The sequence below is a fragment of the Chaetodon trifascialis genome, chromosome 9 (genome assembly GCF_039877785.1).
Source record: "Chaetodon trifascialis isolate fChaTrf1 chromosome 9, fChaTrf1.hap1, whole genome shotgun sequence".
NCBI classification, from domain to species: Eukaryota; Metazoa; Chordata; class Actinopteri; order Chaetodontiformes; family Chaetodontidae; genus Chaetodon; species Chaetodon trifascialis.
The window spans coordinates 2420110-2435825 of record NC_092064.1 but is presented as its reverse complement, the minus strand read 5'-3'; the positions used below and the strand labels follow the sequence as shown (position 1 = coordinate 2435825).

Here is a 15716-nt window from a genome sequence, read left to right as displayed (position 1 = left end):
TTCTAAAATCACCAACTTTACTAACCCCATAACATAGTGGAATGCTATGCTGAAGTTACTTTGTGTAATATTAAAGGACTAGTTTGGGTATTATCACAAACTGATGCAAAACAGCCAGCATAATTGGCTCTTCTTCAATCTCTCAATTTATCCCACCTTTCAAAATGGTGCAGCATGCTGACTGCAATTTCACAGAGCACACCTACTAAGGGGTGTAGGTGTAAGATTTAACTAAAGCCAACAATGAAACTGTTTTAGCTGGTGCAACCATTTGAAAAGTTAGAAAATCAAACTGGGCTGCACATTATCACCAGCAAGAGGAGATGGTGATAGACTTCCACAAGAAGGTGCCACAGACTACAATGGTGAACACCTCAGCCACAAACTGGACTGGACCAACTACACAGATGTCCTGTACTAGAAGGATGCATTGGTCTGCTGGGGCTGTGGAAGCTCTGAGGGAGACTGAGAAAGACTGAAGAAACTGGTCAGGAGAGCTGGCTCTGTCCTGGACAACCCTCTGGACACCATCAAGTACCCCGTGCATGAGACTGCGGGGGCCTTAAGCAGCTCCTTCAGCAACAGACTGCTGCATCCACTGTTTAACAAGGAACACTACCACAGGTCCTTCAGCTGTTGTCAGACTGTTTAACTCCAGTATCATTTAGTTTAGAGTAGCACTGTGTTGATGTTGTTTCACATCACAACATCACAAGCCTTCTTTTTTAACTATTTATGTTAACATTTGCTAATATCCATGACATATGTGTAACTATCTTGAGCAATATTACATATTTATATCTTTTTACTTAGATCTTTTTTACTGTTTATATTTTCTACCATGTCCTAGGATCCTTCTCAAGGAAATATTACTTTCATACTTTTTTTTTTAATGTAATGCATAGATAGATAGATAGATAGATAGATAGATAGATAGATAGATAGATAGATAGATAGATAGATAGATAGATAGATAGATAGATAGATAGATAGATAGATAGATAGATAGATCTGAGTTTAATTTGCATCCTTTTTATTGTCTATTTGTTCTTTTTCTACATCTCCTTTTTATTTTTGCTGCATGTAACAACAAAATTTCCCAGTGGGATCTGTAAAGTTTATCTTATCTTACCAAGGATCCTTTTTTTCTCATTCTATTATAAGCATATAGCAAACAGCTTCTAGAGAAAAGCAAAGCACTCCTACCGTTGCCACTCTCATTTTACATGACATTATCTTGGCTTTTGACAGGAAAAAAACATTGTGCAACTCCTTTTTATTTACTTTTTAAAGGAATATGATACTAATGATGATACTTTGCTTTTAAAAAGGTGTCTTAATATCAGGTTTGATGAAATTGTTCATATATGGTTTCAGTGTTGGCCACACACTGAATAATTGGAAATCTTAAATCTTAAATTTGTGAAAATTGCAAAAGGTGTCCGATGAGGCTCACTCCGAGAGCCTGTTCTGTTCATTCTTCATATCTGTAAGTGACTATGGAGAAATATAATGAGGGCGGCACGGTGGCGCAAGCAGGTAGTGCGCGTGCCTCACAGCAAGAAGGTTGCAGGTTCAATCCCCGGGCGGGGCCTTTCTGTGTGAAGCTTGCATGTTCTTCCCGTGCATGCGTGGGTTCTCTCCAGGTACTCCAGCTTCCTCCCACAGACCAAAAACATGCTCATTAGGTTAATTGGTGACTCTAAAATGCCCCTAAGTGTGAGTGTGAGTGTGAATGGTTTGTCTGTCTTTGCATGTTGCCCTGCAATCGGCTGGCGACCGGCTCAGGGTGTACCCCACCTCTCGCCCGTTGAAGCTGGGATAGGCTCCAGCCCCCCCACAACCCCAAAAGGGATAGGCGGTATAGAAAATAGATGGATGGATAGATCAATGGAAATATAATGATAATGATAATCTCATCATCTGTACTAAGACTGGTACAAATATTGAAGGAGTGGGGTTTGGGGATTTGGATCGATGAAAAGTAAACCTATCAAATAATATCACGTGATGTGACTGGTCAGGAATAAAACCTGTTTTCCTCTGCATTGTAGAAAGACATTTATTGAGGCAACCTTCCCATCAGTGTTGGATCATGGTGACATTTTCTACATGCATGCTTCAGATGTGACTGAATCCACTGGATGCTGATTATCACTCTGTACTGGATTTATTACTGGTGAGAAACAGAATACTCATCCTTGTGAGCTTAATGCTAAGGTTGTGTGGCCCTTTCTCTCAATAAGGTGTGATAGACACAGGGTTTTATTAATTTATAGGGTGCTTACTGTTTTTTACCCCCTTTGATTACTTCTTTGTTGACTTAATGTGGGCCCTTATCGAACATGTTAAAATGACTAGATTACATTGCAAGTGCTAGCTGTAAAAACTGAACAGGAAATCCAGTTTTCCTCATCCTGCACCTGCAACATTCAGAACAAAGTTTACCTAACTTCTATCCTTAGGACAATAAAAATTTTTAATTTAACCTTATTTCACTTTGAGCTGTTCATGTTTTGATCCTTGTTTTACATTTTGATTTCTTTATTTATTCTTAAGGTTTTATTACTTCATTAATGTAGTTATTAATGACTGTCTTTTTATATTTTTACTTTTTATCTCCATTTTAATCTTCATCTTTCATCATCATCATCAAGTTTCTTACTTGTGTTTCTTGGTGTCTAGGATCTTTTGTCATTTTTTTCCTATACTTGGCTATACTATAAATGAGGTCTCAACCTTAATGTTTTTCCAACTTAAAATAAAGGTTGAATGAAGATGACAGTCTGCACAGCCAGCCAATCAAAAGCTTATGCACAGAGCCAAAGAATCAACAGGAGCTCCAGCCAAGCAGAGACTTCATAGAGATACACCGGGTAAGGGTAGAAAGTCAAAACACTACTATAGAAGTGAAAATGAACAAGCTTTACTTTGCTTTGGAGAATCTTTTGTTGTGGCTGACAAGGGGAGGCATCAGAGAAAGCATTTTAATGGGATAGCAACTTCTGATCGCTGTGATTTTCATCTCAGGGAACAGAAAAGGGTGAGACGGGGAGTGGGGAGAATCGTCATGAGGAAAACATGAGAACACAAGAGAGAAGGAGATGAGGAGAGGAGGGGGTGGAGGAGTAGAAACAATAAAAATGCTAATGACTTAAGGCCTGGGAGGAATGATAAAAACATTAAGAGAGAAAAATACAAACAAGAGAGGCTCTGAAATAAAGTTGGGGTTTTTTTGAGTGAAAAACAGTCAACAACTTGTGTACTGTTTTTCCATTACCTTCATCTCCATCTGCATTTGACAGGGCGCAGCATGCAAACATGCAAGTAAAGAGAGGCAGTTAGAAATAGCACAGTTCATCAATTTTTTAATTCACAGTCACAGGAAAATATAAACATTAGCATTAAACAACACTTTGGAAGAGCAAGCTAAGAGGTTAGACATGTCACTTTTGAAACCACAAGCCCCTATTATATATATGAGGGTGGTAAATGAGATGGTAAAGGGTGTGCTCGAGGGAGTTTCCCCAGAAAAGACAATGGACTCAACTGGAATAATGTCCTCTAGTTAACAGCCAGAGCAGACTGAAGACTTTCAAAATTGTTATCATATTGCTGGGGTGCAAAAACTACACATCTGATCTCAAGGTGTGCTTAATATTGTAGCTGGAGAGAAACCAGAGCGGATATTCAACAGAGCTATGCAAGATGTCATCGTGTATCTTTGTCTGCTACCTTTGTCTTTCCTTGCACCCAATTTCATGTGCTCTAATCAGATACCGCAGTTTCCTGCAGAGTTTTATAGTAGAGGTGGCCCACCTCAGCAAACATCATAAAAAGTGAACACATTCTTATAAGAAACATTAACCTTAAGGGAAAAGACCAAATGCACTTCCCACTTCCCACAGCAAAAGCTCTTCTATTTATTTTAGTGTGGCCATAATCAAGATTGAATTTTCAAGCTTAATCAAATCAGTCAAATCAGACAAATTACAATGAAGTCAAGACACATCTTGCAATTGTTTAAAATGGACGACCAATTGTGATTCTCTGGTGATCTGAGGATAATTTGTGTCAGATCTCAAAAATCTGTCAGGTACAGGCAAATATTAGCAAAAGTCATGTAGACTGCACTAGGCTAATCACATAGTGTAGACAGAGGTCTGTATATGTATGTTGCTTGACTAAGGACCTTAACTGACTCCATTTATCTGCTAACTGGAATTTAGTGGAATCATGTTTTGCACACCAGCAAAAGCAAAAAGAATCCTTATGGCTTGGTTCACCCAAATTACAAATGAACATTTCTCACTTACTTGTAATGGAATATAGCTATGCAGATACACTATACAGCCAGAAGCATATTAGCAATCCTGTCCACATACTTTTGTGTATGTGTTTCTGATTGCATTCTACTTTTATTTAAAAACATAATGTTTTTTTGGAATTTGGGTGACCCTTTAAAACTGACCAGCAGTCTCTACACTTCAATGTGAGAAATCAGTGTGGGGTTAAACAGCATCTAATCCAAAAGCCACGTAATCCTAGCTGCTGTTGCAGTCAGCATACTGCCAACCGAGAGTGTGTGCCTTCAAATGTCAAGCCTGACACCTAGTGGCACTTGGTAGAAAGTCAAATCCAGCAAAAAGGATTTGCATTTAATTCTGTACAGTTTATGGTAATTTCAGCAGGGCCATGTTGTCATTAATGCTGAAGTAATGAGGTGATGGAAATGAAGACATAGTTGGCAGGACGGAGACACTTTGCTAGATAAAATTTAAAAAATTAAAATAAAAAACAATTGTTCAAAAAAACAGATATGAGAAAAGGAAGGAAGAGTAAAAAGTAACTTTCAGCACCAATCAAAACACAGGTGACTTAAAAAGTGCTAAGGTACAATGTAAAAGAGTATTATATTAAGGCAGCAAGTCAAAAGTCCTGCTTTTCTTGTGTTTCCACTGTTCCATGTAGACTTTGCACTGCACACTTTGTATAAAACTACTTGTGAAGCCTGTAATGTCCAGTTGTTGTAGACAGTGTCAGAGCCATGTTTATTCATATCATGTCATGTGGATGCTATTATGGCATCCACATGACTCCATGAACAGTATTTACTTATCTGCCTCAATTTTTAATTCTGGCAAGCACTTAACAATTTAAACTTTAAAATCTAATGCTCCTCTGCACAAAGCTAGAGTCTGACATTTTTCCCTGACATACTTAATAAATGGTGAAGTGAGCACGCATCACCAGCATCTTCCTTCTGTGGAAAATGCCACACTGGGTAATTTAATGAAAGGGGATACAGTGAGTGACATCACAGTCCTCAAGTCATACTGAAAACAGACCAATACGAAGGATGAAAACAGGAGGTAAGGTTTGCCACTGCTTCTGCAATATGTTTCAGAGAAACATAGAGATGACTTTGGTTTATTTTGTTAAAGACATGCAGTAGTCTTTATTCACACTCGATAAACCAAAATCTGATTCCAAACCCTTAGTTGTCAGTTTTGCAAAGGGAATGAGCTAAGCGTTTTGGAGATTGTATGCCATGGGCTTATTTGTCATTCCTAGATTAGAACATACACAGCAAAACTGTGTCATGTGGAGAGGAGAGCTGGTCCACCTGGCCTTCAGGTCCACTTAAGGACCTTAACCTTGACCTTGCTCATCAAATCTGTGGAGGAAATATTTCTGCATAAGAATTTTTGTGTTCCTGTCCGGCTATGTTTGGTCCCACTTCAATGAGTCTGTTTCTGGTTTGACCTCTCACCTTCTAAAATGTCTCTACACCTCTGCAAGGCAGTAAATGCCACAGTGCTGCTGTGGGACAAATTCCCAAATCGGTGTCTATCCTCTCATCATGTAACAACCAGCAGATGTGATGCATCCAAGATTTGCTGCATTCCATTGAAAGTTCCTACCTTTAGTGGCTCCTGCTGCCCCCAAGTGATAAATTGCTCCCAAAATGAGCCACAGGGCCTTCTGCTCTTCACCAGAGATGCCCAGCACCTTCATGGCTGCCTGCAGCTTGGTGAACTGCTGCAACGCTCGCTGCTTGTCCTCAGGCTGGAGGAGACATTATAATATTAACTCACTGCAGATAGATTGTAATGTATGTTATCCTGTATCAGTCGGGCTATAATACAGGACTCAGAAAAATAAATAAAATGTGAAACGGACACGTCTCAGTTAATCTAGTGTGATTACCTTAGACTGTGGTAGGATCCCAAAAGCACTGTTCTCAGCCAGGTGGTTAAAGTGCAGCTCCGTTCTGGGAGAGGGAAAGATAGAGGCAATAAGTTGGGATCATGAGTGTTCATTATAAGAGGAATCGTTTGGGTGAGGTGACCTGTGCCTTCCAACCTGAAAATGACTGCGCGAATTAAAAAAACAAAACAAAACAAAACATAGAAAAGACTCAAAGACCACTTTGCTATCTGACCTATTTTACAGTTATGTTTGTTGGCCAGTTTGGTTTTTTATTATTATTTCCCATGCTAATTCCATCAAATTATATCAAGCCTGTTTAAAATAAGCTAAATGAGAACAACAGGTAGGAAGAGCATAACTACATAACTGTCAACACTGACTGGCCTGGACTGCCAAAAACTGACTTGGTCCAATTTAGTCTAATGAGCTGTGATGCCCAAATCATAACTATTATCTTTTAAATACATTTTCCAGAGAAATGTATAAAATATATGTATAACTTGGAACATTTGAATACTTCAGAATTATGTTTGCTATTCAAAGACTGTCAGTTAAAGACATGGTAGAAGAATGACCTCAGGCTGCTGTCGGCTCCGGCCAACATGTAGTAAAAGACATTGAAGGTGGACTCTGCTTCAGGCCGTCTGCTCACCCTCATTTTCTCCAGCAGCATCGTCTTCACACAGAGACAACAAGAGTCAGGCAGTTATACTACATATATACAGTAGTAGTGTTCATGCAAGTGTCCCTTTGTTTGAAGGCCAAGACAGTCTCAATTTTCCTTCTGCAATGCTTCACTTCTTAAACAATTTGGTTAGTTTTACTTAATATTCAAACTGTTGCAATTTAAGCGGATAACACCAGACATTATTGTATACTGGAAGTAAATTGACTCTGAAGGTGTGAAAAAGGTGTAGGCCAAGTAAAGATTTGTCACCAGTGTACACCTGTCTTCTTTATGAATATAAAGAGAGAGTGTGTGTGTGTGTGTGTGTGTGTGTGTGTGTGTGTGTGTGTGTGTGTGTGTGTGTGTGTGTGTGTGTGTGTGTTACCTGGATGGATGCAGAGGCCACCTGCCCAGCCTGGTCGAAGTCAAGGGACACTATGTGGGAGAAGCGGCTTGCGTTGGTGTTCATAGAAGTGGAGCTGTTGCCAAAAGCCTCAAGGATGGTGTAGACCGCCTGCCACTTCTCAGCTGTGTCAGCAAAAAAAGAAAAAAATTGTATCTCATTATTTGTTCTGGGGATCGGTGTAAACGTTTTTGCAAACTGGTTATCAATGTCTTATTGAGAATCTAGAATATTGTTCTGTCCTTTAAGTTTTTCAGTAAATACTGAAACAACATGCAGGTTCCTTGAGTAGACAACAAATTTGAAATGCTCCATCATATTGACAGAAACTACTGTTCTAAATCACATCAGAGATAACCATGATGCTCGTGTGTCCATAACAGGCAATTTTACATAGTCCTGATAATACTACTACTAGTATTAAAAATAATAATAATAATGACAAACTTTATTTTACTGCAATTTCCAAAACAAAGTTACAAAGTGCTTTACATGGTAGAACCAGAATTAAAACATTTTAGGACTGAGGCAAATAAAATCAAGGCAATTAAAATTATACAGTTACATATAAAATGGAATAAAATCCTTAAGATAAAAAAAAATACATTTTGAGAAATGATTTAAAAGATGTCACAGATCCTGCTAGTCTCATGGTCTCTGGCAGGGAATTCCAGAGGTGAGGGGCCCTGACTGAAGCATATATGTACAGAACAACCTTGTGGAACACCACAGGCCAGAGAGGCAACAGAAGCACTTGCTGAGACTAAATACGACTTTGTCTAAAATATACTGTAATTATTCATTATAAAATCAACTCTTTGATGGTACTTCTGTTAAAAATTGGTAGTATCAAGGTTAGGTTTCTTGAGCAGTGGGTGCACTATTACTACTACTGCTGCTTAAGGCAGGAGGGGACACAGCCAATACTAAAAACCTCTGAGAAATCTGGCAGGCATAAGATCTGAAGGACTCGAAGACTTTAATTTGGCCATGATGTCCTTTAATGTGCATAATAAAAGGGCAAAAAAGTTATTGGGCAAGGAAAAGGGGTTACACTGTGGAGAAGAAGAAAGGTCATTGGTGACATGATCAATCTGAAATTTTATTTAATCTATTTTTTTGGTTAAGAACAAAAATGGCTCACAGATCATGGGGATGTTTTCAGTTTGTTGGCTAGGAGTGTTAATTACAGATTCAATGGTTTTGAGAAGAATTCTGGGGTTATGATGGTTTGTTCCAACGGCTTTGGAGAAACAGGAGGTCCTGGCTTCTTTTTCTGCTTTTTGACAGGTAGACATTAGTTCATTCATAGTTTGATATGACGCTACCAGACAGTCCTTTAGCAATTTCTGTTTAGATTCTCTGCATTTCCTCTTTCCATCTCTAGTATTCTTATTTAGCCTATTGAAATATTGAATTAACATACAAACCAAACAAAATGTACCTTGAAAACACATTAAACATTAGCTAAATAACACACCACCACCTATGAAACTGAGAGGGGACAGATGAGGGAGTGGTCTGCCCATTCACCACTACACTAATTGAGCTGAGAGCTTCAAGTGTGGCACGAATGTGCATTCAGGCACTACACAGTGACGTTACGACCTTTCCTTCTTTTACAGTTTCCTGGAGTGGAATGAGGAAGGGTGGAGCAGGAGGTCCTCTCCTCCTGATTCACACTAGCTTGCTGGGAGGTGGGCAGGAAATCTGTTTCCACCACGGATCAGACGACTCCATAATAAACAGTTTGCAACCAGTCACTCCAGTGCAGACTGCAGGACGGTGCAAACAAAGTCTCAAGGTAGGAATCTGATTACAGTTGCAGATCGTGGTTAAATGTGGTTAAGGCCAGGCAGAGAGAGAGAAACCAGATCACGGTACGTTTTTGGCACAACTGAAGCAGAAGTAGATCATAAACTGAAAAGAACAAAGCTAGTAAAAACACCCACTCATACAGTGGGTGCATATGGAAATTAACTGCTATACTATAACAGTCCAACACCTGATCATTGCAATTAGGGACATATTTCCATGGTTTGGAAGAGAAAATAAAAGCAATCAGTGAAGTTAGCAGCCAAAATGTCTGTTGTAAACATCCATTACAGTTTAAAGACATGCTTCCTGCCTCAACTTTGACCTACTGTACATAGTTCTGCAGTTCTGCTGTCTTTTTGTTTTCCCCATACTCAACATCAAGCTCAAACTCAACACTGCACACTGAGTCTTACCAGGTGATCTACATCATATAAAATTCCTACTCAGAGACATTCCACAGTGTACTATCTGTCCATCTGTTTATATATCTATTCATGGATTTTTGTGTTGGCTCTGCTCCCCTCTTTTTTGTCTGCAGGCTCACCAGAGAAGATTTTGCCTGTGCTCCCAGCGATGGAGACCAAATACTGGACCAGGTGCTGACAGTTGGTTGTCTTGCCACTGCCGGACTTGCCCAGCAGCACAATGGACTGATCCTGACGGGTTGTAAGGAGGTTGCGGTAGGCTGACTGAGCCACAGAATAGATATGAGGAGCAGAGTCCTCCCGTCGACATCCTTTGAACATGTGCATCACCTGATGTGGGAGGAAGAAGTAAGAAGTTAATTTTAAGAAAACAAAGCTTAAGTTTTTCTACTTTTACAGCTAAAAATGTAGAGAATCCTTGTGTTATTTACACAACATGGACACCATGGGTATTAATACAGTATGCTGCTTTAACAATAATACCAGTTATCTGGCCTAAAACTTACCTTCTCAGAGTACATGGACGGTGTGCTCAGGGGGTTGATGACTACCATGTTAGGTCCAGCATAGGTGTGGATAAGATTGCCTCCATAGCGCTGCCTCAGGCAGTGCATCACACTGGATTCATTTAGATAGAGTAGTGAAGCCAGGTCCTCTGATCGGTCATATGATGGAGGGTTGGCCTACACAGAGGGAGATGATGATGATAGCATTCAACTAGGAAAGGATAGATGTGTAACCAGATACGGAATTTTTAAAGGGTCAAGTATGGGACATCAGCATAGAGGAATGTTGAGAGGCACTTGGAAAACCCCACAGGTGACTGGCTGATGCAAATAAAGCAAACTGCCTCCATGGTTGTAATTCTATAATCAAACTGAGTGCTGTAAGGGTTTTTATCTTCTAATACTACAGTGGTTTATTTGCAGTTATCAGTTTATTTGGAATAAAAACCCTTTTCCCATGTATGTATATGTCACGTATACAAGTATCAGAAAACAACAATATAATAACAATTGTTTTCAAAAGACAACACGAAGTTGATCATTCTCATGAGAAGTCCCATATTGTCAACTGGTGGCTTGCGGGTCTGAGAGTGTTGGGTGTTGTTGCTGCTGAGTTAGCACATTAATGTTTTACCAGAGTACACATTAACTAGTGTAACTGTAGTTGTAAGAACATATCTGAGTCAGAAATGAATACTGACTAACTGTCTGAGCCTTGTCCGCCTTGCTTTCATGCTGGCCCAATAACAAGAGATGTGATGTAAATTAAGTGCTAAAATGTTATTTTGTTGTTTCCAATTGTTCTGGACCTCTGAACATGAATATAAGTCAGATGCAGATCTTTGAGTGGCAAGTTTGAGAGCCTTGAGTACCTTAAGCATCATATATCTCAAGACACAGTTTATTCCTTTCGAGGACGACATTTGCTTTGTTAGTCTCAACAAATCTCATGTGCAGAACAAAATCAACAACATGTTAACACCTGTCATTTCATTCAAGTTAATGATGCTTTTCATTTGGTCACCTGTCAGTGGTATCATATCCACTTTACTCCCTCTAGTTGCTACAACTTCTGGTGAAACATGGGACACTACGTGATTCAGCAGAGAATGAGGAAGGAAGTCGATGAACTTCTTAACATGCTACTCTGTTGTTCACTATTGTTTCTACTGCTCACTTGTGATGGAGCATAATTACTCATTTTCACCTGCGATGGTGGTTTAACAATGAAGACAACCACTTCCATGACTCCATGCTACTTCATGTAGTCACACTTTATGTGATTTCTTGATTGATTGAAATCACCTAGTTTTGATCAAATAGGACTATGAAAGCAGGAGGAAACAGTACATTTGCTGGGGACTATTTTTGGACATTTTCATTTCTCAAAACTTGGAATTCTAATAAGTTTATTGTGGATTAGCTGCACAAATTAGATTTCTTGACAGTAAAATTATAGAATATCACCAGACTTACTTAAACTTAATGCAGAGGTCAACAAGAAGCAGGTCATGTTCGAGGACACTAAGGTGCTTATGTCATCAGTAAACAGCACATTGAGAGGAACATTTTGCATGCCTATAGCTCTGATCAGATCCATGGAAAGAGGGCTCTTAATCTTCTCTCTTCCCTTTTTCTCTGAAATGAAATACACTGATGGAACATAAATAACAAAGCTGTTTTGTTCCAGTTAATGAATCTTTTAATACATTTTAGAAAGAATCTGATCGGAAAAACCATGGTGGCCAAGTAAGCAAATGTCAACAACTGACAGCAACAAACTTCCCAACTGTCCCCTCTGACCTCTGCTTCATTAACATATCATTCCTGGTGGCTGTCAGTGTTTTCTGTGGCAATCTGTGGCAGCCTGACTCTCGGCCTCTGAGCCTCTCCGAGAGACTGAGTGACAGGTGGAGAGTAGACCTCTTGCATGCTGCCCAGTGACTGTTAATGTCAGAAGGCTTCAGCCTAGCTCTGCATCTATGTTTTATTTTATTTTGTTTTATTTATTATTGTCATTTAAAAAAAAATTGAACATGGAACCTGTTGAATAAATAATAAACTAAAATACAAACAAAAACAAAGAATGAGACATCAACCCATTTTCTATTTTCAAACAGTTTCCTACAACACAGAGAATTAAGTAGAGAATATATACACTTATTGTGATATACTGTGAAATGTTAGGATTTGTGAAAGGAGTGTTGTACTGTACGATTGGCATGATGACATCTGATTCAATCTTAGCAATGAAACTATTCTCAATGCCCAGGAGTAAATACAAAATACACTGAAAAAAAGGTTGTTTGCAAATGCCATAGAAAGTATTCACTTGGGTCAACAGAGTGAATCAAATTTTATCAATCATTTGTAGCCATTTTCCATTTACCTTTTCCACATCGTCTTCGTCCACATCCAGTGTTGTCCCATCATGCTCCAGTTTGATTTTCAGCTTGCCCTCTGGCAGGGAGCCAGCCTCTGTCTTCACCACGGTGGCTGGGAGGAGACAGGAAACACCAGATAGCCATGAGCCGGCTGGAAGTGCCCGTACTCACCGTCTAATTCAACAGCTTCATTAAAAGGCAAAACCAAAGCAGGACAAGTATATGATGTTCTTTTTTAAAATCTTTGAGGTGGAAAACTACAGCATGAATGGAACCAGAACTTCTCAGACCACTTAGAACGTGAAGAGACAACACAGTATTTTCCCTCTCCTTGCAAAAAACAAATGAATATGACCATTTCTACCAGCCAATATTCCACCGATGTCACTATCAACATCGGTCAACACTATCAAACATTTTTTCTGGACTACTGGTGCAATGACAAATTTGATACGAACGTTAGGGGTGAAATAGTACACATATTCATCCTGAACCATTCTCTACCAAACGTTCAGTTGAGTACGGCCAGTGACATAAACAACGACTGTCATAATAACCTATTTGTCTACATACTTACAGCGCGGAACAAAGATTGAGTGCTTTTTTACCTGGAAGTTTTACCAGCTGTCTGTCAGTTGTGGCACGCTAGTCTGCTTAGCCTGATCAAGTTCATGTAGTTTCACTGCCATCCCAATGCTGGAAGACGCCGTATCCAGACACGTTATCTGAATAAATGAGCTGACCATGCAAATTTGGATGGTGCCAAAACAATAACTATTGCTTTGGGGTGTTGCTGTGAAAACATATGCAACTATACCCGGTTGCTGAGCACGCAGGATTTAAGGATATATTTTCAAAAAGAATGCTTGCTTACAAAAATAATCTCGGTAAAATGCACTAGGGTTGGGCGGTAATCTGGTAATAAGGTATCCCGCGGTATCTAAAAATAGCAACGGTATCAGTTACCGTCATTTAAAAAATGCTGCACATATAGGTCTATAAGGGTCGAACATAATTGTAGCATCGTCATAACAAAAATGAAGTCCACTCCGTTCAATGTATCTGTTTGAATTTTTACTCAAGAAAAAGGTGACTGTGAAAAATTACATGCTACAAAAAGAACCTGAGCAGTTTTACAGATGTTTTAACACAGGTATGTCCAGGCGCTCATATGGGCGCGTCTGGATAGAGTACCGTTATCTCGTCCAAGCACACGGAGAAACTCCTCTGTTGAAAACACTTTTTCAGCCTTTTTTCTGCTTGCTATTGTTCTTAGCTCTCATAAAAAGACGAAATGCAAATAAAACAGTAAAATAACACTACGGGCTGCTCAGCAGAGTCCTCTGTGAGCGCTCTGCTCCTTCATGAGACAGAGCGGTGAAACTAACTGCGTGATTACGCCGGTCAATAGCTCAGCGACCCGCCCACATTCACCATAGAAACACCAATGACGATCCAGCAGGAAGTAAGCCCAGAGATAGGTTATTACATGAAGAGCGCTCCCTCCACTCTAGAAACCCCCTCCTTTTTATGTAAACAAGCAGGACCTTCATGATTGATCTCAAACTAACGTAGAGTCATAGGAGGAGACATTAGCAGCATTTTTCGGGCTGGAACAGAACTTTTGACCACAAAACAGAGAAGCTAAGACATACTGTATGATTTACAGAAGCAAAGTTTTTTTCTGCTACTCCTCGGCTGCTAGCTCGCCGAGTTTCCGTCGCACAGTGTGGAGGCAGACATCTTCGTGATCATCAGACTCTCTGCTTTCATATGATACCGGGCTTTTGTGGTTTGCACGAAGTGGTGAAATCAGCAGATGCCGTAAGTTTGACGTGCGCAATTTTCATGTTTTCATTACATGTGCATATAATTTTGTGCGGTATGAATTATGTTTCGTTTGGGTGGCAATGCTTGGTAGAGGCTTTTAACTGAGTTTCTCCCCGTCATTCTGGTGTGCTACAAGTTAGGACTGGTGCTTCTTCGCATGAGCATTGACCGTCTGAACTGCACGCATGTCATGCTGCCCTGCAAAGTGATTTTTAGTTAGTCACGGTAATACCGTATACCCCGGGAAAATGTGGGAAAAGTTTGACGGTATCAAAATTTGTATACCACCCAACTCTACAATGCACAACAGCACAACAGAATATACAACTGAAACCTTCAATACAGCCAAACACAGACAAGCAAGCAAACACACTGGACCACAATCTAAGATCCTTCTGATGACTAAAGGAGGTGTTAAACTTTGGGAAATATGCTTAGTTGCTCTTTTCGAGAGTAAAACAAGACAATGGATATCACTGTCCTGCCTGCATGTTATAAATCTGTGAGAGAGGACTTGCTTAGTCTAGCTTAACAGACACACTGAAAGCTGAAAGAAAACGGTTAGCCAGACTCTGCTCAGAGTTGAAAGCTCACTAATTAACATGTTGCATCTCTTTTGTTTAATCTCTATAAAAACAGTAGTAGTTCACAGGCTTGAGACAAGGCGAAGAAGAAAAAGTGCTGTATTTATACAATTCCACAAGAAAACCATCTGTTAGAGGTCAGAAGATTACTTGATTAATTGTATGTAATGTATGGTTTTATAGTTTATTATTGCAGAAACTTATCCCTATTGAATTGTGTGAGACACTCACACAATGAAACACACTTTTGTTGTGACATATGCTTGCAGTAACAAAAAAATGTAGGTAATTCAAATGGAATCAGTTAAAAAAAATAAAATTACCAATTGCATTCAAACATTTTTCAGGGAGCACAAAATTGTCAAAAAAACGTTTGAAATTTCTCTCCATTAGAATGTTTGAGAGGGAAATGGTGCTGTATGCGCAAAAAAGCCAAGGAATCCCATCTCACCCAGGGAGAAGCCATCTTTGTGGACTAGCCACACTTTTTCTGATCCATACCAGGCCTGCTCTGCTGCAATCTGCTCCTCTGTCTTCACCTAGTGGACAAAAGGACAAGGAGAAAAATTAAAGGACAGCAATAGAAAATAACTTTTTCCAAGCCACATCACTGGACTACTCATAGTAACACTGAGCCGCCAGTATTTCCAGCCTGATACCGGTCCATGCTTAAAGGTTATGAAGGGAAAGCTTGTCAAGATGATGACCATGCAGTGGATGACAGTCGACTGAAAGGTCTCAAAGTCCACTGAGCACTGCATGCTCCTTAAGGGTGGTGTGTAACAATGTTTGTGTACATATTTGTGTGTGAGAAATTTCAAACCAGACAGATGTCAAAATATCAAGCCTCAGGGGGATGTGAAGGGAGTTCAACAGCAACCCTGTT

General features: G+C 39.6%; 1 protein-coding gene across 7 annotated transcripts in view; it reads right to left on the bottom strand.

Moving 5' to 3' along the window:
• The window catches only part of LOC139336735 (unconventional myosin-XVIIIa-like), a 166937-nt gene that overhangs the window by 101038 nt on the left and 50183 nt on the right, over nucleotides 1-15716 (bottom strand). For all 7 annotated transcript variants that reach the window (XM_070970932.1, XM_070970934.1, XM_070970933.1 and 4 more), the window contains 8 exons: nucleotides 15282-15369; nucleotides 12422-12528; nucleotides 10033-10209; nucleotides 9646-9856; nucleotides 7266-7408; nucleotides 6789-6889; nucleotides 6211-6274; nucleotides 5925-6069 (listed from right to left, as the gene is read on the bottom strand). In XM_070970932.1, the coding sequence (XP_070827033.1) occupies nucleotides 5925-6069; nucleotides 6211-6274; nucleotides 6789-6889; nucleotides 7266-7408; nucleotides 9646-9856; nucleotides 10033-10209; nucleotides 12422-12528; nucleotides 15282-15369 (1036 nt within the window). The remainder of the gene's footprint in view (nucleotides 1-5924; nucleotides 6070-6210; nucleotides 6275-6788; nucleotides 6890-7265; nucleotides 7409-9645; nucleotides 9857-10032; nucleotides 10210-12421; nucleotides 12529-15281; nucleotides 15370-15716) is intronic.